The following is a 22,685-nucleotide window of genomic DNA, read 5'->3' as shown; positions in this document are numbered from 1 at the left end:
CGAAATGGCGTACGTCCCCGTATTAATCAGATCACGGGAGAGCACGTTGTCAATCGGGATGATGGTTGCCAAGGAGCGTGCTCTGCGGTGAAGATCTGTTTTTGGAGTGTGAGCATGAGCTGCTGTAGCTTTGCGGACGTCGTGCGGGTATGAAGCAAAGATGGAGATGATTCGTGGCTGTTTGGTGACACGACAAAACGTAATCAGCGAGTCTTGTCCCCAATCGGGAGCTCAAGAAGCTGCTAACAGTGACGTCACTGCGGCAACACGGCTGGCACAGGGCTGGCTGGCTGTTTTGAGGGCGTAGTGGAATTCGATTATACATAATTGGCTGTCAACTTGGTTGGACAGTTTTGCAGCGTGATTATTTCACGACTTTCAAAAACTCGAGGCCTCGTGAACTTTGTTCAAGAAACGGGCCTCGCGGAAAGACCACTCTAGCGCACCTCTCATCTACAGTGTGCCTCCGTCCCATCAGTATCGTTTATCCTGCCTATGTCTCACTTTGAAATCGTCAACTCACCTCTACCATCCCCTTTTTTTGGCTATAGTCGTGACGATGCCCACTTGAGTGCGGCCAACAACGGCAAGCTACTTCGACCCCCCCCCCCCCCCCCCCGGCAGCCTGATTATTATTAGCATCAATCGGAACCACGAGGAATCTTTTTCTCAGTCTTCGTTTGAATCTGGCCTGTCCCTTTGTTGTATGCTCATACTGATTAGAGCGCATATAATGCCATCCGAGGTTCCCTCTCAATTTCTAGGATCTCAACATCCTCTTTCCTCAGTCTTCAGAGGCACTTCACTACACATAGCATGCTGAAGGCGACCCGTTGCACATAATGATACTGTTACGACCCCTGATTTGTGGAAAGCGCTGGTTGTATACGCCGCTTTTTGTCGCTATTAACGCAATTGCACAGGTGTCACTGGTGGTGGTGCTGGTGATGGAACTGCTTGCCGTAGTTGACCACGCTCATGCGGGCAACATCACGACTATCGCGGCGGGGGAGGGGTGGGGGAGGGTCGTGCGTCCTGGTCCGACTTCACAGGGCACTGTGCTGACATTTGTCTTAAGGCGTCTGAAGAAAACCCAGAGAAAACACCCAGACAGCATAATCAGCTCCCAGATTCGAAGCCGGGTCACCTCCCGAGTGTGTCATGTGGTGAAGTTCACAGTCCCTTTGCAGTCGGCGCAGGATGCACGTCCCCCCCCCCCCCCCTGCGATAGTCGTGACGTTGCAGTCGTGGCCGACTACGGCAAGCAGTCCCATCATCATCACCACCACCTTTCTTTTGAGAATGCTTTGCATATCATATCCTTGAATGCACGTGTAAACAGCTGCAGACACAACTTTCACTAGAAACGCAATCGCCGTTCAGACCACATTCTCTCAAAATATAAACGTAGGCGGTTTTAGGAACGTGCCTGTTACAGAACGAGCTTTAAAATTACAGTTAGGACATGGAACAGTTAGAACAAGTAGGACACGCTGGCACATGGACCCCTTCTGACGTCTTGCAGATACCGTCTTCGGTGCTCGTCATCAGGGTTTTGAGACGGCGGTACCCGTTTGGAGGAGTACAGCGATCGAATACGCCACTCTAACTGCACGAATAGTGCTTGAAAGTTATGCAGGACAAACACCCGGACGTCCGTTAGTCGAGCTAAAATTTGCGAATTAGTGGCTTCATTCAGCGACGGACGGAAGCCACACAGTAGAGTGGCTTAGAAGGCGCGTAGACGCTCCAAGTGTGCAGGTCAATCAAGTGGAATAGTTGCGTGGACTCTTGAGGGGAATTACGCTGAGCACAATTCATGTTCCCTGGCTTCGAGAGTAGCTCGTTGCATATGACACTCGTAGTCCCACATCAATCACCGACGAAGTCTCTATAGGCTTTGCACTGAGGGTACCGCTACGTTATGCTTGATTGCACGTGTTGGCGCTGCTACGGGATAGAGAGTGGTACTTATGAAGTCCATGTATCGTGTAAATCTACTCCAAATTATTATGTAAGAGAAAACTGGTGGGGAAGTTGTCCGTCCGCAACTCGAGGCGCCCTAGTTCACGAAAAAGACGACGCAGTGCAATCAGTAGCCCAGTAGAAGACTGGGAATCTGGGAGTGCAAAGTTTGGTTTTTCACAGGTTGCGAGCTACCTGAGCAGGGGATGTTTACAAGGTCCACATCCAAGACGTATCAGAATTTAACGCGTAATAAAATAAGCAGTTCTTTTAACGTCCGCATTGTTTCGTGCTAAAGTTCATAACAAAACGTTGTTTGTTTAACTTTGGCGCGCAAAACTAACGCTCTTCTTTACGAATCACGCGTAGTCTTAATCCGATATACGAGAAGAGCATTCATTCTCAGAGAAACCGTGCATGCAGCTAATCCTGAAACACTGCGTCGTTTCGTGGTTGGTCGCGGATAATTATTCAATTTTACGAACAATTAGCGCGCTTAATACGAATGCTAATGGGAATATTGTGCAACGTTTACTAATTGGATATGTCATTGATCGTGGGCCGTTTCCATAGATACGACTTAATTTCGCGACTAAAATTCAGTAGACAGTTCAATTCCAGAACCCAATATCGAAATGTCTTGGTGTCGAAAGAATAAGAAAACTACAAAGAAGAAAAAGAAAAGAAAAAGATTGGCGAAGCAAAGTGCCGTAAGAGGTTGCTCATGTATTGGGAGTCAGGCGGTACGTCATTAAGAAGGGACCAATAAACTAGGATTGCCAGACTTACTTCCGCTGCCACCATGATAGCAGCCAGATATACAGACTCTAAACAAAATAGAATATCAATTTCAACTCATAACTATCTGAGAAGGCGACTGCCATACGGAATTACGCTGCTGTATTTCCTGATTTATTGAGAATAGGATGCGTACATCTTTTTCGCACGAATTTGGGTACATGTCAATCGCCAGTAAAAGACGTACGACCCGTTTCATTCGTCGAGCTGTCCAACGGGGGTCACAATGCAAAATATTTTCGTGCTATAACATTTACAAAAAACAGTGAAAAAGAAAAAAAAGAAAAGCGTCGGGCGGCCGGCACGATCCTCTGGTGTGACGTGGGCAAGTCCCCACTGTGTGTCTTCCTTCTTTCTTCTTCTTTGTCCCATCGTTTAATCACCAATAAATTTCTTTCTTCTCAGCTCACGCGCTGCTTATACCCGCTTTAGCTGCGCCGTTCTACGTCACGAGTCACATGATCGGTCCTGCCAGGGGGATTGGTGAAGTCACGACGTACCCTCCTCCTTCCCACGTTCTCTTACACGTTCTTTCCAAGAGCGGAGGATTTTTGACAGGTGTGCAGAACAGATGGATCTGCCTAGCGCTGCAGGCCGCCTGCGCTCGTCGTTCTTTTGCAGAAGCTCATTTTATATTGTTGCAGAACACGCCGCAACAAAAACAATCAAAAAAGTATGCGGGGGCGCACTTCAGTACTCCTTTCAACAGAGGCTACAAACAAGACTGAGAAATAATATTGTGTGATAGGTACCCTTTTCACTAGCAGTAGCGGTAGGAAAGAAAGGACTTACTTGTGGGGCACTCGCTTCTGCGCGTTGAACAGAGCCAAGATAACGTTCCCGAGGGCTGACAGAGTGAGGGGACCTTTGGCAGTCTTCTCGCAGCTGCCCAGGTCAAAGAGATGAAGACGGCTTCGACCACCAGCCACTGGTAGAAATAAGGACGCTATTATACGACCAACATTACGATATTGGACACTCGATATTTTACCTCCTCCTCGGCCCGACTTGTCCACTCGATACTGGTAGACGTGCAGAGTAAACAGGAAGTGAGAGTTTCGCCTGTCTTCTTCAGTTCCTAAATTTAATAAGTGAAAATGGACGTACATTTTCTTTACGACACTTGGACTTGGCGTTAGTCAATAGCATGGTTTCGCCACAGAGCTAGCCTACCCTCTCAAAAAACAGAACTTCACCGCATAGCACGCTGTGAGCCAACCAATGCTACGAGTGATAGGGTTATCGCGTCTGATTCGAAGAGAGAGGGAGGCGTACGCCCTTTTGTATCAATTTGGGTATATGATAAGTGAAACAAAAAGGTGTACGTCCCCCCCCCCCCCCCCCCCGACACTAACCATATCATTCCTGACAATGGTTGGCGCAGAGCGCGATATACGGTGAAGCTCTCCTTTTAATTTCGAGAGTACGCTCTAAAAACCGTACAAGGTAGGGGATAATATCCTTATCATGTGTGCGATGCTTGCGAGGTGCTGTCCTTTAACGCGGCACCAGCCAAGACATCACGTAAGACCTTATAATTGCGAGGACGATACTCACGGTGATTGGCTGAGGCAGCGGTGACGGCAGCGTCCAGTAGAAACGCGGCCCGCTCAGCAGTGGGCGCTCGAAGTTCACTGTAATTCATGAGCTTGGTGCCAAACACAGGGTCGTCCCTCAAGTAAACGCCCGGAGATGAGCCTTCGGTGCCTGATGAAGGTCCACATATGAGTACGCGACCGTATGATAAGACACTTTAAATCCCAAGGCTAAAAAAGGAAATATTGCAGACTCCATCCTAGGGTCTGCAATATTATTTTATATTGCAGCTATAGGTTTCGAGAGTTTCAATTTCCTTACTAATATGTCTTAAAAACAGAACGTAAAATTGTTTCCGAAGCGATGCCACAATGTTGCCGATTCTCTTCTGGGTAACGCTTGTGTTTTAAATATGATGGTGAGAAATTGGGGCTTAAATTTCCGTAGGCAGTTTTAACGTGGCATTCATAGTACTGTACTTACCGCATGCAATCAAAGAATAAGATGTTGAGTCACGTTCGCAGTAATTCTTTCCGGGAGGTACGATACCCCCACTTTGACCTTCCCAACCGTCTATTCACACACGGTGAGTTTGAGAACAACGCATGCCAAATTTATAATGCTCAGGATTGCGTAGGTTACTCTACAGGTACCGCACCGTGTACGTTCAATACGTCAGGAAGGTGTCCTACCTGTAGCGTGATCAGCCAGGAGGTCTCTGAGCGTTTCGGACCTGCCAGAGATGTGCACTGCAGAAGCCCTCACAGAAAACCTGGCTCCTGTCTTTTGTTTATGCTCGTTGATGAGCCTAAATAACCAAGAGATGGCGCATGGGATGACGCCCAACTCTTGCGACGAGCCGCTTCCACCGAGCATCGTCCACGTCTTGCCTGAAAAGGTGGTATAATCATCGTATGACTACTACGCTTGTATTCGCTGTAGCGCCGGAACAGAAAATACGACGGTTAAATTCGTTTCTTTACGAGCTAAATAGCATAAGCAACGTGCCATAACGTAAATTTAAACAAATAATTTTGTGGAGACTAGTATGACTAGTAGTGAGTAGATACTAGTGGATACTATACTAGTAACTAAACATAACTTCGCCCCATAAGACGTTCAAGACAACTATTGCGGAGGATCATACCGTTACCACTGCTAATTTGTGGAAAGCGCGAGGCGTTCACTTTTGTGACAACTAATGTAACTGCACAAGTGCCATCAGGGCACTATAGGGTGGTGGTACTGCTGAAAGAGCTAGAGTGCCACTAAAAGGCGTATGCCCCCGTGTTCAACAAATCAATGGGAGAGAACGATGTTATTCGGGATGATGGTTGACTAGGAGTGTGTTGTGCCGTGAAGTTATGTTTTAAGGATGTAGTAGGCTACATGTAGGATCTGGTGGTACACTCTTAGAAGAAAAGGTGGAGCAGTTACACCTTTTAGGAGGTAATAGCTGTCGCATGTGTTGTGCCTAAAAGGTTGCAAAGTTCTACCTACGAATGATAGGGTTACTGCTTCTGATTCGGTGAGCGAGGGGGGCGTACGCCTTTTAGTAGCAATATGGATATATGATAATTACTTTTACCACCCTTTTACACCATTTATCAGACGCTATGTTGACCTAGCTGGTAACTATGGAAGTTACCACCTTTTCACACCCTTTTTTCGGAGAGTGTAGGGCTGTTATGGAAGATAATCCTGAAATTGCTAAAAACGTCAAAAGGGGAAAAGAAGCAAGTAGATGACACGCTCACTTGAGGAATAGGAGAGTTGACGGATTTATCGGTTTCCTTTTATCTTCGTTTCGGTAGCCACAACAGCAACAAATAGGTGATGAAAAATGTCACGAGGCGTTCCACCGCTTGAGCTGCGGTATCCTACCCCCGTTTTTAGGAGCATTCTTGCTTGTGAATGCGCAAATATTAAAGCCATTTTCCGATGGCTACGTCCACTGGGTCTCATTTATAAGAGGCAGGGAGAACCTGAGGACGGAGAAGCCAGGAGACAATTCCGCTGCGGCTCATCCGTCATCGGTATTTTGAGCGAGAATTCTTTCGGGAATCAAACGGCTTTTATCACCTTTGATTTCTCATTGCTGAAGCTTGGGTCTCCTAAGAAACAATGTGAAGACCTCACGAGAAGATATCGCGTCACACCTCACTTTTGTTTCACCGCAAAAGCAATCCATTTTCCTTTAATTATTCCTTTCACGGTTTCTGACTGGCAGACATTATCTCATCTTCGGAACGGTAATGGTGCAACTTACTGTCAGTGGCGTAGCCACGGGGGGGCTAGGGGGGGCCCGAGCCCCCCCTACCTGCCACGGACCGACCCACACAAATCGTGCAAATCCGAGAACATAATATATGGGGGGGACCAGTGTGACTATCGCGAAAGTTCTTGCAGTTCATGGCGTCTATCTAAGAAGCACTCTTGAATGGTTTTCAAAGTATGAGCTTTTCAAAATACTTCCAATCTTGTGACACCACTTCATTGGTCATGACAGCCTATACATGTAATCGTACTGTGAACGTCTAAACCAACTATTTTCGTTCCCTTTTTTAATCCTCAGTTTGCACTGTGCACAAGTATGTGTGTGTTGTCGACACAGGATCAGCGGGGGGGGGGGCGAGTTTTCGTATCGAGCCCCCCCTACCTTTGAGGTCTGGCTACGCCACTGCTTACTGTGGCACGTATTGCTTACTGAGAGACACCGAAGTTTCGGTTTCGAACCCGGCCGGGAACGCCAGAAACTTTGTGGCACGGTACAGGTTGTTTAGTGGCATCGTGACGTACTAGGTGCCTAACGCGAAGGTTTCAGGGCACGTCAAAGAATCTTCGCAGGTGAGCAAAATTCATCCGCTGTGTGTTGCCCATGATCACAGTCGCGACGCAAAATCACGAATCATTTATTATTTTTTAATAATTAGAACCACACTAAAGTTTAAAAACGCTGAAACTTCAATTGATTGTGTTGGCGGATAGTGCTCAGTGTGTTTCGTATTATTCGTGCTATGGCCTCAGGAATAGACTCTACCCCGGACATCCTTCCATTATCTTTTTTTCTGTAAGTTTTTTTTTTTTCTGTTTGCACAACGCCTACTAACGTGTCACGGGTGAAATACAATCGCCTATTTACTCGAGGGTCGTATGCCTCTACCGCCGAAACGACTCGCTTTTTTTTTCATTTTTACGTTCGCGAGCAAGTAATGAAGTTACACCGTTCTTGTTAGAAAATCGTGTGAAATTTCCCCCGACAGTTAACAACTTCTACTTTGTTTTCAAAGTTCAATGCACACGAAAATGCTGTTTCACATATCATGAGCAACTGTCATAACACCTTTTCTCGGGTAGCACCATAGAACCCTTTCTCGGGTTCCATTTTCTCACCATGTACCAGCTGGCCTGCACCCTTGCCCTTTTGCCATCGAGAACGTGTCCTGTCGTCCCTCCTCTGTCCCTTTCTCAGGTTCCATTTTTTCACCATTTTGTCATAGCACTGCATTAAACACCCAAACTTCAAACGTGGAACCGAAGAAGAAAACCGACGATAGGGCTAACCAGCGTTGTACCACAGGCGTTCCTTTTGACACATTTGAGTGCATAAAAAGAAGAAGAAGAAGAAGAAGAGGAAGGAAAGAAAAAAACTGACGAGGATACTCTTTGTAACGTCACAGCGCCGACACGATGCAGGTAATAAACAATGCATTACATTATGAATCGTCATTTTTTTTTTTTTTTACTTATAGCTGGATGGCGGCAACACTATACAGATAACGCCGAAGGTATTGTTCATATTTGATACGTGCCATGACTGAACAAATGAGCCGCATTCGCGTAGCGTTTACAGGTATTGCATGTGCGCAAGCCCTGCTCTCTGCGTTTATGCTATAAAAAAAAATAGAGACTGCTATAAAAAATAGAGACAGTCCTTTCTCAGTTGGATACCTTCGAATGACCAAAATAATTGTGGTCTGTGAAACAGCTCGTGTACTAATAAATAGCAGAATACGGGCGCAGTCGAATGAAAGTCTGAAATGACACTAACTTTTTCTAATAGGTCGCGCGTTGAGGAAGAGGGGACGGATCCTCTTCAACGCTTTCCCAGCATGCAGAAAAATGTAATTACGTGGTTTTTGTCAGAAACAAAGGCCATGAAGTAATTAATTACAAGCAACTAAGTTACTGTAGTTAATTACTCTTCGAGAAATTAGCTACAGCAGTTAATTACTGTTTGAGTAATTAACTACTGCTACGAAATATTTTCTAAAATTAGGAAACTGTAACTTGATTGATTGACTGAAAAATAAAAAAAAAGAATATGGAGATGTGAGACCAGTCAAAGTCTGGTCAACCGACTGCAACTCTAGCAAGTGTAACTTAATTACTTGTACTCATACTTACTCAACAATTACATTTGGCTTTTTCCACAACCTCGCCTTTTCACCTTTTCCACTCTGCGAAGTTTTTTTTTTTTTTTCCTGTTATGTGTTGAGACCCCAGACTGGCCATCGCATTAATTATGTTAGCAACCTTCATCAGTCAGATCTAAATAGCTAAGAGGCGGACAAAGGCTAGTTCAACGGCGGATAAGCTATTGGAGGACAACAGTGAAATCGCAATGTATTTCTTGCCGTCTTGTTGAGAAGTTGGATGCTTGGGAACGTGAACAGAGAGCACGCACTTGTGATGTGGGCGTTTACATATCTCTTAACAACATTATTCAATGCTCTCTGAAGTTTTTTTTTTAAATTCCGTGTTAGCGCCGCGAAGCAACTGTGGCTATGAGCGGTGTACAGATGTGGACAGATGGAGAGAGGACAGCAGGAAGGAGTGGGGGATAGAGGGGACTTGAAGGGGAACTGCGCCTACATTCGTCTGAAAAGTCTGACGGAAAACCCAGGGAAAACCCCAGACAGCACAGCCGGCGTGGAAAGCGGCCACCCTTACCACTATGCCACGGGAGCTGGTGCTCTCTGAACTAAGAGATCGACAAGTACCGATGCTATCATCACGGGGGAAAGCTGCAGTTGAATTACATGTCACGCGTAGTCGTAATAATAGCTACATGTTAGCCCCAGTAACTGTTCCTGTAACTCAGCTACTTTCAGAGTCATGTGATAACTGTAACATAATTGCATTTGTTAAAGTTAACTTACACAGCTCTGGCCCTAACTGGCGACCACGCGCATCGGAGCGCCAGTAACACGGGAGCAACGTTCCCTATCTTACATTAATATCGGACAAGCGCAACCTCAATAAGCGAAGAAATAGGGATCAGTGCTAAAGCGGCCGGGGCTCGATAAGGCCCGTCCCTCTTTCCCAGAACCTATATGCAGAGAGAAGGTATAAATCAAAGGCTTACGGCGATGACAGAAGTCAAGACTTGCCGCGCACCAGAAAAAAGAAACTTTTTTGGCACACTTTTTGTTGTCGTTGTTTATTTAGATGAAGGAAAACCAATCTGTCTCACGCCACTTAATGTCATACGCGCGGGGGATAATAGAAGAAAGTGTGCCATAATTCGGAAACGTGAGCTGCTCTGTCTCCGTTTTTTGGTCGTTTCTGCGCCATAGTTCACGTAGCAAGCTTAGCCGAATGCGTCGTGCATATAATGGAGACCTATAATTAAACTATATCGTACGATTAAATTAAAATATAAGCGTATAATTAAATTAAGAGTAGAAAGTGTGACGTGTAAGGTCAGCCACGACCTCGAACGACACCTAGTGGTTCGGGAATACTGCTTTTAGAACGTTCCTTTTGCTCCTAAGTAGGACGTCCGTTTGTGCTCCACTGGTCCGGTGACGGCTCTTTGAAAGTGCTCCCCCCATCATCATCCCCTCATCCGTTCCCAATGCGCAATAGGGCAGTGTATCGCCCACCTCATCATCATCCAATGTATGTGCGTGTGTAAGTAGGACGTCAGACGTAAGTACTTATATGCATCAAACATGAATGAATAGTTACGCTGCAATCTGTCGGAAACGAGATCGTCCGCACATAAGGGTTCCAGTAAACAGCTGAGGCAAAGCGCACAAGAATGCCTCACTGAGACAAAGAAAGGAAAATAAATAGGCTAATACAAAAGAGTAGCTTGATGGGCTTGTTGGTACATGACTCAGAGAACAAGGAGCAGTCAAAAACAGGGACAACGACACAAGAAGACACACAAACAGAGGCTCCACTATCAACGCAAGACTACTTGGAATGCAGACTAAAAGCTGGATGTGAGTAGTTAGATCCGGTTGTTCCTCGTGTTTTTATGGCCCCCACGTGTGTTCCGTTTTTGTCCCCCTTTTTCCCCTCTATACCATTGGTTATAAATGTGCTTGTGTAGTTCAGTAAAAACTTGTTGATAGTGGAGCCTCTGTTTGTGTGTCTTCTTGTGTCGTTGTCCCTGTTTTTGACTGCTCCTTGTTCTCTGAGGCTAATACAAAGCAGACGACGGTGTCGTCTGCATTTTCTGCCACTATGACAATAACTGTGTGCTGTGACAATAAGTGGCTGGCCCCTCCCCCATACTTCAGAGTAGCACAACTTTTCGACACTTTCTCCCGCTTCTCGAAAAAGGAAAGAAACAAATGAAAGAAGCGCTATGGGATATAAATCAGAACGGGTGATGGCAGGAATATAACTCGGGGGCATCTCCTCCTTCGCGGGGGAGCGATGAGGAGGGGGAGGGGGGGACCTCGTGCGGATGTTTCGGAATGGACGGATTATCGGGGATAACGGGAAAACCGGACTATGGGGGAGGAGATGCGGCTTAAGCGGTCACCCACTGAGAAATGACATCCCCGGCGAGTTCAGCTTTTCTTCGTCTTTTACCTGTTTTTTTTTTTTTCGTTTAAAGAATCATTTTCTTTGTGCTTCGACCCAATCGTTTTGCGTTGAACGAGTATAATAATGATTTTTATTGCCCTCCGCGGCTGTTTGTGTGCATTGGCACTGAGAGGCAGCTCCGACGGTACTCAGGAAAATGAGAGTGGAAACCCGGGTTATCGCGGATCTAAGTTTGGAAAACAGCAAAATAGATTTCTCGGGAGGAGGGAACGAATGTTGAACAGATTCTCAGTGCAGGAGAAAGGATGAACATGTGAGAGCGCGTTGGAAACACTAAGGATCGGTGGGCACAATCTATAACAGGGCCACGTGGGCCCACACGGTCGAACAAAACCGATCACGTAAAAAAGCCTTTACACATCAGCGGGAGCAACTAGACGGTCTTCACATTCAAGGGCGCGTTGAAATGAGCAAGTGCAGCATACCTGCTTGGAAACGTTGTAAATACACTCTAAAAACGCAACATTATCGAACAACACACATAGAACCACGTGCTGGTTCATTCAGAATATTCGAAAGTTTATGCCTTTTTGTACCGATTAACATATATCTGTAGAGAAGGTGGTATTCCTCTACAGTAATCCTGACCGGCGATGATGGAATGTCCCAGCGGGCAGATGGTCGTGGCCTCACGCCAGGACGGTGATGGTAGAACTGGCTGTCAGGCGCAGTGGCGCGCGCCAGCAGAGGCAAGTCTTCATCGTCGTCCACGGGCCGCCACATATCCAAAGGCTTACGCTTTCATTTTTCAACATATCATTATGAATGAACCAACAGTTGGTTCTGAGTGTGTTATGCGGTCAAGTTGCGTTTTTAGAGTGTAGGAAGCACATAACCGTCGTCTTTTTCATTTTCTTCTCATAATAGCAGCTGGTTGCACTGAAATGGTTTCGAACCCAGCAAGTTTCAGTGTAATGGTTTCGGAAACATTTTCTGGACACAGAGACACCACTATTTTTCTCTCTCTGTGACATACATTGTACATTGCAGGGTTTGTACGAAAAGCTGGGAAAAAAGCTGCGTGTGACAGCTTGACAAGTTGTATCGTCCGTACAATCAGACAACATGAACGACAGGCAGTTTTCATTGTCATTTTATGAAGCAGAAAGTGCAATGATGAGCAGTAAGGATCGAAGTCCTTATGGTGTCCACAAAGGTCAGAAGAGCTTTGAAGGCAGAGCGTTGGTGGGCTGGATTTGGCCATGGACGAAGCAATTTTGATAGAGAGAGGAGCTGTTATCCTCATTTTTATGTGTGTGTGTGTGTGTGTTTTGTGATTATATCACGTAACTATTTTTTTCTTTTTTTTAAGAACACGTAGCTGTTGCTCAGTCAGCTTCAACTTCTTTAGTGCCGGGTTCGCTAATGTGTGTTGCAGCATTTGGAGCCATAGGTGCTCATTTTCCTGCGGCCTCACTCATCCTCACCTCACGAAGCACAGACTTTATTGGCCTCACTCACCCTCACCAAATTTTCTTCACCAGTAACTAAACCTCAGTCGCCCTCACCCTCACATTCCATTTTAAATTTTGCCCTCACAAACCTCACCTCAGGGCATCGGGATCCCGAGAGGCCTCACCATCCTCATCCTCACATGCCTTCACCTCATGAGGGCCCTCATGTCCTTACGGCACCTCACGTACTTTCGCCTAATGAGGACCCACATGGCCTAACGAGTACTCATCCTCACGTGCCCTCACCTCATGGGGGCCCTCATGGCCTCACGTACCTTCTCCTCATAAGGACCCTCATGGCCTCACGACCCGTCATCCTCACGAGCCCTCGCCTCGTGAATACCCTCACGGCCTGATGTATCTTCAAGTCACTAGGAGGCACAAGAGCCTCAAAAGAACTTTCCGTCATGTTCAGATGAGACGTCGGCGTTGAACTACTGCGCCGGTAGTTGGTACTAATGATACTGCGGCACTGAACTGTTTATAGGGTTTCGTGCTGTGCTTGGATAAATTTGGTAACAGTTGTTACTGTCACAGTGAGGTTTAACGTTAGCGTTTGGCATCATCAAAGAGGAGCCCGGACCCATCACCTCATCCGTGAGGCCCCTCTTGAAAGCCCTCACGGCCTCATTCGTGAGCTCCCTCACGAAAGGCCTCACGGCCCCATCCGTGAGGTTCCCCACGAAAGGCCTCACGGCCTCATCCGTGAGGTTCCTCAGAAAGGGACTCATGGCCTCATCCGTGAGGCTCCTCACGGAATACGTTGTACCCTCACGTATTCATAACCTCACGACGACTGACCTCATGAGGGCCCTCACAGTGGGCCTCACGAGGGACAATGCCTCACGACTGTCCTCGTGAGGAACATTCAGCGTGGTCTGGACTCACTCACCCTCACCTCATCGTCGTGAGGTGAGGGTGAGGCGTCTTCATGAGGGTCCTCATGAGTGAGGACGCCCAGCTATGTTTGGAGCTCGTAATTTGTTCGGTAACTAGGAACGACCCAGTGTTCAATCTGCCTTGTGGGACGAAGGGAATGGTTCTGTTGCAGTCTCGCAGTCTTCCTTAGCGTTACTTTGCTTCCATGAATTTCGGATTTAAAGAAAAGCAAAACGAAATACTCGTATAGCGAAGAAAAGTTTACAAAAACAAACCTCCATATGGAAGAGATCGGAAGCGTGAGCATTGCATGCCAAACTTAATTGCTACCGCTCGCAAAGCGTTTTTCTATAATGCTGGTTAATAATGGTTCTTTGCAGATTTTAGTTCCAGTGCCCCAGAAAAGACAACAATACCGCAGTTGTGAGTGGAAGAGTTTATTATATTATATACAGAGGTGGGAAATTACTTTTATTTTGTGATGCACTACCATTACTCATTACTTTTTCGATGTTAGTATTGCATTAGTAACGCCTCTACTTTACGAAGTAATGGCATTACTCTGGCATTACGTTTACGTTTTAGGGCATAAGCCTCAAAGATTCTATGCATAAGTTTTCTTCATTGCTTTTTTTTTTATTATAGGCAATAGCCACCCGTGTATCCCCCAAATCGGTGCCACTAAATCCCCGCAGAAGCGAGGCTGATAGGCAAAAGCTATAGATAACATTTATTGCAGCATAGTAGGGGTTGATGCTCAAAGTTGTCATCCGCTAGCCTTGCTCTCTTCGGAGACAGGACATCTTTTGCCGAACTGAACACTCGTTCAGCGGAAGCGGTTGACGGAATTTCTGTGTTGTACTACACGAACAGTCTCTTGATTTTCGGGGACTCATCTAGCGATTCTAGGCTGCGATCCTTATATGCACCGAACCGTAAAATGTCTCCCATCGCACCTAACTGGCTTGATATACGCACTAAATTCGACCCACGAAAGGGACAAGTCTTCACCCGCCGGCTCCATGATGCCTTTTCGCTATACCCAGCATTACAATTCTGTCCTGGCGAAAAACGACGTCTGACAGCACAAGAGAAACTAACACGGTACCATACCAAGACAGCGAATCACCAGTGCAATTGTCACTTGTTACCCTCATAGGGCCTATGTTTCTATTTCGTTGATTATCCTTTACTCCAAATGCGTTCAGGAGAAAATCGGTGATATCATCATGTGGACATTTGTGACACACACCTCCGACTGTTGAACTCTTGCAGAATTCCCCAGGCTGGGCCTTTCTCTTTCTTTGTTGCCCTAAGCTCATTGTTAAAGGCGAGTTGAAAAAAACCTGGATGTTCCCATTCTCACGTGGCGCAATGAACATTCGACAAAAGTAATGAGTAATGCAACCCTGCATTACTCAGTCAAAATATAGTGAATTACCATTACTCATTACTTGCTGGCAAAATGTAATTCATTACCATTACTCATTATTCAAAAGTAATGCATTACCGGTAATGCATTACTTTGTATTGCATTACTCCCCATCTCTGATTTACATAGCATTAACTTATGCTGGATTGGCAAAAGGTAAATTTTCCGCAGCATACCTTGGACTTTACTGACAACAACTTGTGAGATCACGAATGGCGAATGGTTTCATCGCCGGACTTTACTGAGTTTAGTTCATACACTCTAAGAAAAAAGGCAGAATTTCCTACCCAAGCTGGTAGAACGGCAAATTGAGGCAAATTGAGGCTTTGTATGTATTTGTCCCTTCTATGTTGTTCCAGCGTCAGAACATCAGTTCTCTCATGTTCAATACTTCTACCATTTCGGGCCAATCCACGCGCGCCTTCCCCTCCGCGGGTATAAGCGGCGGCGTCCCTTTCCCTTGTTCCTCTCTCTCACATTTGCTCTAAGAAAAAAGGGTAGAATTTCCTACCCAAGCTGGCAGAACGACAGTTTCTACTCTGTGGTTTGTTTCTATACTCTGCGGTTATACCCAAAAGGTAAAATTGGTTTGAGTAGAAATGTGGTTGCATTACAGCTCTACCGAGATGGGTAGAAAATTCTACCTTTTTTTCTTAGAGTGTAGGTAATCATTATGGTGATCCCACAGCACGCATTCGCAGTAGCATGCTGATACTGCGAGAGTGGTTCAAATATTTTCCCTTTCATTCAGTAATAAATTACGACGACGACGGCTCCGTCCATGTTTAAACTTGCAAGCCGCAGCGACCCGCGTCTTTACCATCTCATCACTCAGTCGAGCGCTGTTACGATGACTAGGCAAGAAGTGGCAACGAATCATTATCAAATTTCCTCTCGAGCGAAGTGGTCAAGAGCTTTAAAAACAAAATTTATTAGGCTTATAGACGAGTTCGTGAATGAGTGTTACGGCAATAGGGCCTACGATTGGATCTAGGGATCCAGTCATTTCGGCAAGGAAGACAGCATGTCGAAAATGATCCTCACACTTGGCCAATTAAAGAACTCTCGTTAACCCTGTTTCTACTCCATCCGACCTTCCGTTAACGCTTCTATATCTGTTAAGACTATTCCACACAATAGGACGACATCGGTGGGGCAATATTTAACAAACACACCGCGTTCGCCAGATAGTCAAACGGTCATAACACATTCCAATCCATCCGTAGGAGCCACTAGGCTGTCTAGGAGCCACATGCCCCACTTGCGCCACAATAAGCAAGCGTGTCTGAGGCGTTCATCTTAAGCCATTCAACGTGGAACCTTGACCGGGCTTAGGCTGCCGCGGTCGAGAGCCCTCCAGGAATTCCGCAGAGGGAAATCTCATTTACAACTGCCTAATTACATCCGTGGAACTGGATTTAATTAATTTAAAATTCCGCGACCCCCCCCCCCCCCCTTTCTCTCAACCAAGGGCAGTTCTTCATCTTGAAAGACTTCCTACGACGGGAATTGATGGAGCTATCTTCTCGCAGGTGAAGATACTTGTGCCTGTCGCAATTGTTCAGGCGGATATTGAGAAAAAGAGTGGCCGTGTGAAGAATGGGGAATTGTGTTGAAAAGGCATGGTGTCGTACGATTCCACACATGTGTACATTCCACTTGCAAGAGTGCGGTTCGAAGGTTGCCGCTACGAGGTGTCTTACCAACCTGCCGAACGCTGTTTCGTGCTCTGTTCCGCACTAATTGCTATATTTGGTTTACCTGCCAAGTAAAGTCGATATCTCAGTTTGTGTCTTGACATGCAAAGGAGGCTATACCAGCTGTCCGGCGGGCCGTGGGTCGTGAGTTCTACTCTCTCTTTAATGAGTCTCACGATATTGTGTAAGCTCTTCAAACCGAAGTTCACCACATAACACGCTGAGGGGAATGGTACCGTTAGCACTCTTAATTGGAGGAGATACGGGGCGTACGCCTTTTTGTGACAGTTAACGTAACGGCATATGTGTCCCAAAAGTCGTACATCTCCCGTTTTCAACAAATCAGGAAGAAAGAAAAAAAAAAAGAGAGAGAAAAAATGTAATTCGGCATTATGGTTGGCTACGAGCACCTTATGCTGTGAAGTTCTGTTTTTAGTGTACCGTTACCACTCCCGATTTTTGAAATTTAAGCGTACGCCTTTTTGTGACGGTTTGCGTGCAACTGCGTACGTGTCACAGAACGTGTTACGCACTGAAGCAAAGTAATCAAATAATACACTTCTACAACATATACGAACGCGTGCATTTGCGACCAGTACGGAACAAATGTGGTATGCATGCTAATAACAAACTATCGTGATGCATTCCACATAGCAAAGTATCTACATACAAATTGCGGCATTCCCGTATCTGTCCGCGGGCATGCATCTGTCTCGGAGCAGACGGCGTCTCGCAGCGCCCCTGCGAGGGAAGACTTGGCATAACGTAATCAAGGTCCAGAGGGACACGGGAGTCGCTGTAACTTTGCCGAGTTCCAGGAAATGCTTACTGCATCCATGCACAATATATCCAGTTTCCAAGAAGTCATAGCGATCAGAAGACTTTATGTGGCGGCGAACTTAGCTATGGGGAGGGGTTACTAGTGGGGAAGTTCCCCCGGTAAGGATGGAACGTGCAAGCCTAAACGGGGAAACGTGCGAGCTCGGTGGAGGTGATGGGAGGGGGGGGGGGGATGAGTGGTACAGGGTAGTAGCGAACGCGATATTGCGGTGCCGCTTGTTTATAGCAAGTGGGGGATCGTAGGCTTTTCTTGGAAACGGAATGAATTTCGAAAATATGTTGCAGCTTTGTAATCTGCAGTCAAAGGTGATTCAAGACTCAGTTCGCAGCTGAACTCATTATACGTAAATAGAGGTAGTGAATATTCGTAGCTGGAATAGATGTTTCATGTTTTGTCAAGTGTATTGTGTTTTGCCATCACCTAGAACAAACGTAGACGATGTCCTACGGACATCTATTATTATAACCGCTGAGGTAATAAAAGCACCGTTAAAACCAACAGAAAAACTCTCCAACAGCACTTGTAGCTTTTGTCATTGTTTTTGAAGTTCCTGATAAGATGGTCGTGGTTTTTGCAACTGCACCAATATCAAGATAAGATTCTTATTTAATTCCCGGTTCAATAATCCCTTGTCCTCATAATTCTCGTATCAAAATGTGTTCCTATTCGTGGATCTACAAAAAATACGATACCAAGGAAACCCTCAGATAAAGTAGGAGACGTTACTAACTCCCGCATACATTTTCCTCGGGCAGAATTCTCTAATCCTGCATCCGTTGTACTCTTTACCTTTTTATAATGTATCGCGTACTAAAAGCAATCAACAAAACAGCTTTCTCTAAAATAAGAGATAAGGTAATGCAATGGGTATTCATGGACAGCAATTAGGCTTAATCATTACTGGTAGTGGCTCTAATGTTTCTGTTCATAATAAACTTAATGAGAAGGCATGAATCTCGAAAATGCTCATGCAACATATAAATTATTTACGAGGGATTAGTAGGACTAAAGTAAACTTTCGAACTCCAGCAAGACGCAAGGCAAACAGCACTACGAGTTCCGTGCTGCGTCGGTGTCCCTCAAGCTCGATGTTAACAAATTTAAGGTACATTTAAAATCCTAATGAAATAAACTTTGTTCTTGCTTTTGCATCTTTGACTCAACACCGTTTTCCAGCCAGCCTCACATCCAGCGCTTTTGCAGCCTGCATAAGCCAGCAAGGAGGGAAGCGATACCAGAGACGAAGCATACGGCCCGTGTGCTTTCCTTCTCTCTGGCTATTGGGCGGTAAACAGTCTTCAACGTGCTCCCCCGGCTAGACGGCGCTGCGTTTTCAATATGGCAGCGTCCACGGGAAAACGGTGTATTGAGGCGTCGAGTAACAGTGTTCTGTAAAGTACCAGGCCATGAACACTACGTATTTTAGGGTGTATAGGCCATCAACATCGTGAATGCCACGCCTATGTACTATATTCAACTCGGACCCGCAAGCGTGGAAGTACAGCTGGTGGAGGTATAGGAGAATTGAAACGGCAAAAACTACAAATAATGAAGCACTTCGGAACAATTTTAATCCATTTTTTTCTTTCTTTCAATCAATCAATCAATCAACAATTTTAATGAATGGCGAGGTTTTGTGGAGAGCGTGCACTTCATCAGGAGCTGCACCTTGATGAAGCGTAGAGTCTGCTCCACAAGCTCGTCGTTCACAAAATTGTTTTGCAAAGCTTCGTGCTTTGTAGCTTTTGTCATTTCAATACCTTCTGAAGTATGAGAAGCCTACCTCTGTTTTAAATACGTTATTTGGGAATCTGCTTCCAATAAGTATCCCCTCACGCTGTTTCGATCACTTTGGAAGACGCATTTGCTTCAAAGTAAATATATTTCGCGGGTGCAAAAAGGAGGTAGCTACGACTCCTATAATTTTAATTTGGAGCTACTACTCTTCATAATCAAAGCGGAAGTAGGAGAACAACAACAACTTTATTTGAATGACGATGAGTGGGGAGTTTCATCGCCAGGAGAATTGTGCTCTATGCTGCTGGTATATCAGCATCACTTTAGATCATCTTTCTGCAATGTCCGACTAGTGCATGCGAGTGACTTCTGAGTGCAATAAAGTTAATCAATCGCTTTTAGCCGTGTCCGGGAGTCAAAAAGAAGTAACCAAAGTACTCTGGCACGAGGAGTAACGTCCCCTAAGAACAATTACTCACCGAACGTCCCCTTCCAAGTCTCCTATGGGGTTTTCTCTCTGCCCCTTACGCTTTGACCGGCTACGCTCAACAATTTTAGTAACCACTGTCACCTTCAGTTGAAGAACGTTGTCTGTCTCTCGTTCAAAGACAAGCACGAAAATTATTGGCCACTTGGTACGTTCGCCACGTATATTTTCCCGCCTCAGCGCATTTGGCGCTCTGAACTAAAAACGTGCCATAAATTCACCTGCGATTATCTCTTCCTATACCGAGCAGTAATAACTTACTCAAAAAATTTAAAACACCTTTCACGCACAGGTCTTACGAAGGTGGAAATGGTCGAGATAATAAAGTGTAGGTTTTAAGTTTTTTTTTTGTGCGTGAGCTCAGTAACGAGCATGCTTAATTTAAGCCTCTTATACACAGTGTGATGAAGCTAAGCCGGTCAGAATATTAAGTTCAACTCGAAGTAGAACAAGGAGAGCCTTAACGTTATTAAAAGTTGGCTCATTTCTCCATCACGCGCAGTTGCTCCTCGTCTTGCCTTCCGCCAACAGTCATTATTGCAACATTATTTTTGCTGAGGGCATAGAAAGTCACATTGTGGAGAAAGACAACAATTGTTGTTGCATCCAGTATTGATTGGAGTCAGTGGAAGATGACGAGAAAAACATTACCTCTGACGTAATTACTTCACATAAACGACAGAATTCAACGCGCCCAAAAACGTTTGACATTTCAACAAACCCTGATTTTCGTTTCCTTACAAGATAGACGTCATCTTTACAGCACCTACGTATATAAGGCCGCGGTCCTGTCCACGTAGCTTTCTTTTTCCTTTTGTTTTCTGGGAACATACGAAGTCATAGAACAGCAGCGTGAAAAGTACGTTTAAAGAATATTCCCAAAATAATAAATAGGCGCATAAAAGAGAGGGCGAGCGCTGGAACATAAGGGAGGAGGCGCCATAAATCGCCGATTTAACGGTCGGTTGTTTCTTCGCCGTTTGGAACCTTATAAGACTCCTTATCTCTCCGAGCCACTCGCTCCTCAATACAGCCACAGATAGCCCTTCTCATCACGCGCTACCTACGGACGATCCCCGTGCATACGGAAAACTACATTTTCTCCTCTGCTGCTACTCTCTGAATTTACTACGATGCAGTTAGTCATTTCATAAACAGCTGCCAATCTCGTGGTGAAGTGGAGGGGTGAGGCCGTACAGTTAATTTCACGCTTAACCTCGTATTCGTAAGAAAATGATGTGCAGGAGCTAAATCAGCAAGAATAACAGCAACAACGACGACGACGGTGACATGAAGTGTTTCACTGCAGTGATTGTGGTACCCTACCCGTTTACATATAGGTGATTATATGAGCGAGATGGGAAGTTAATTAAACGGGGCATGCACACGCAGACATGACAATTGAGGCACTGTGGGCATCAGAGCTCGGCGTTTCGGGCTTTCGAAACTCACGATCACAATCATCTGATGAGGCATGATTTCGGGCCCTGCAACGAACTCACGTGAAGGTCGACATGGCGTATCGGTGAGCTCGATCATGCCGCATATTAGCGCACTCACCAGATAACATCACACCTGCTCTGTTTACAAGTGCGATGTTATCCGCTGAGTGCACTAATATGCGGCACGCTCGAGCTCACCGATACACCATGTCGACCTTCACGTGAGTTCATAGCAGGGCACGAAACCACGCCTTATCAGATGATTGTGATCGTGAGTTTCGAAGGCCCGAAACGCTATGGTGGGCATGCACATAAACCACAGAGTATATTTATAAATCAGCTAGGCTCATGCCGTCTCACTTTGACAAAATTACTTAGACCAATCCAGTACACCAATGCTCTGTCCTAAAATCACTACCAACGTTTCTGGACAATGCAAGACTTGGGTACTCGATGTGAGGCACATCATTATATTTTCACCAAATTACCGCGAGCAACGGAGTAGAGTATAGATTATGACGATGAGTAAGTCATCATCACCAAAATCAAGTTGTTCTTCTTTCGTTTTGAGACCGAAGAGAATGTAACAGACTGAAAAGCCCCTCTACGTTTAGTACGACGTAGCTTTTCCGGGATTCTGTGTGGGTTACAATGGAGACTATTTCTGCCCCGCACACTGCGGCGAACAGCCCGTCGCAGTCAAGTGTCGCTGCTTTAGTCGTGTCTGCTGAATATTCATTTGGCAGCCGCGAAGTGTATGCTCGCCGTAGGTAGCGGACGACGCGCAAGAGAAAACATCGTTAGGATTCCGCATTCCTTTCGTCGTCATATTTAATCATGCACAACGTCTGTTTCCATGAAATTTTAGCGTCTGCAATCCCTTCCTTCGACAACATGACTGGCATACATGACTCAGAGTTAGAAGCACACACACACACATATCAAATACACACGACACAAAATAAAACTTAGTTCAACGTCACATAGATGACTGCAAAGTAACACAGTTGGAGTGCGGTAGGTATATCTTGCCAGTGCATTCAAACGTGTGTCCCTTATGAGGAACCCACTGTATTAATGACACTGAAACGTGGGCGTCTTACCCAAGTGGGCGTGCCCGTAGACGAAAAGGCATCCGTCCGAGCCATTCACCACAGCCTGGATGATGTCCGTCAACGAAGTCGAACACACCTCCGTCTAACAGATACAGAGAGTAAGAGGTTATATTGCAAAATGGAAGCATGTGCAACATGACACCTTTTACAGTTCATCCAGGGAATAAAAAAAAATGTTACATTTACAACGTAACAAGCGCTTAGCAGCACTGCGCAATATTACCCTGTAAATCATACTTTCCATCGAAACGCTTTTTACTGAGGCAGAGCGAAGTTTACAGGGGGCCCTCGCAGATGTATAATGCTCAGATAAAAAAAAAAAAAAAAATGTTGCCTGGTGATCATCTGTTTGTGTTTTGGGCCTCAGAACAGTTACTATCCATTGTTATCCGGAATGTTCACGAAAAGCCTACGGTTCAGGTTTATGTGTCCATCGCAATCTAACGAATTGTAATT

The 22,685-nt window shown here is 45.6% G+C and overlaps 1 protein-coding gene across 5 annotated transcripts in view; it reads right to left on the bottom strand.

The window, feature by feature from the left end:
• LOC135396642 (uncharacterized) overlaps window positions 1-22,685 on the bottom strand; it is a 502,925-nt gene that overhangs the window by 19,895 nt on the left and 460,345 nt on the right. For all 5 annotated transcript variants that reach the window (XM_064627722.1, XM_064627723.1, XM_064627724.1 and 2 more), the window contains 5 exons: window positions 22,218-22,311; window positions 4,992-5,189; window positions 4,321-4,470; window positions 3,755-3,841; window positions 3,556-3,691 (listed from right to left, as the gene is read on the bottom strand). In XM_064627722.1, coding sequence (XP_064483792.1) covers window positions 3,556-3,691; window positions 3,755-3,841; window positions 4,321-4,470; window positions 4,992-5,189; window positions 22,218-22,311 — 665 coding nt within the window. The remainder of the gene's footprint in view (window positions 1-3,555; window positions 3,692-3,754; window positions 3,842-4,320; window positions 4,471-4,991; window positions 5,190-22,217; window positions 22,312-22,685) is intronic.

The sequence above is a fragment of the Ornithodoros turicata genome, chromosome 6 (genome assembly GCF_037126465.1).
Source record: "Ornithodoros turicata isolate Travis chromosome 6, ASM3712646v1, whole genome shotgun sequence".
Lineage (NCBI taxonomy): Eukaryota > Metazoa > Arthropoda > Arachnida > Ixodida > Argasidae > Ornithodoros > Ornithodoros turicata.
Note: the sequence above shows the minus strand (reverse complement) of the source record. Positions and strands in the feature narration are given on the sequence as shown.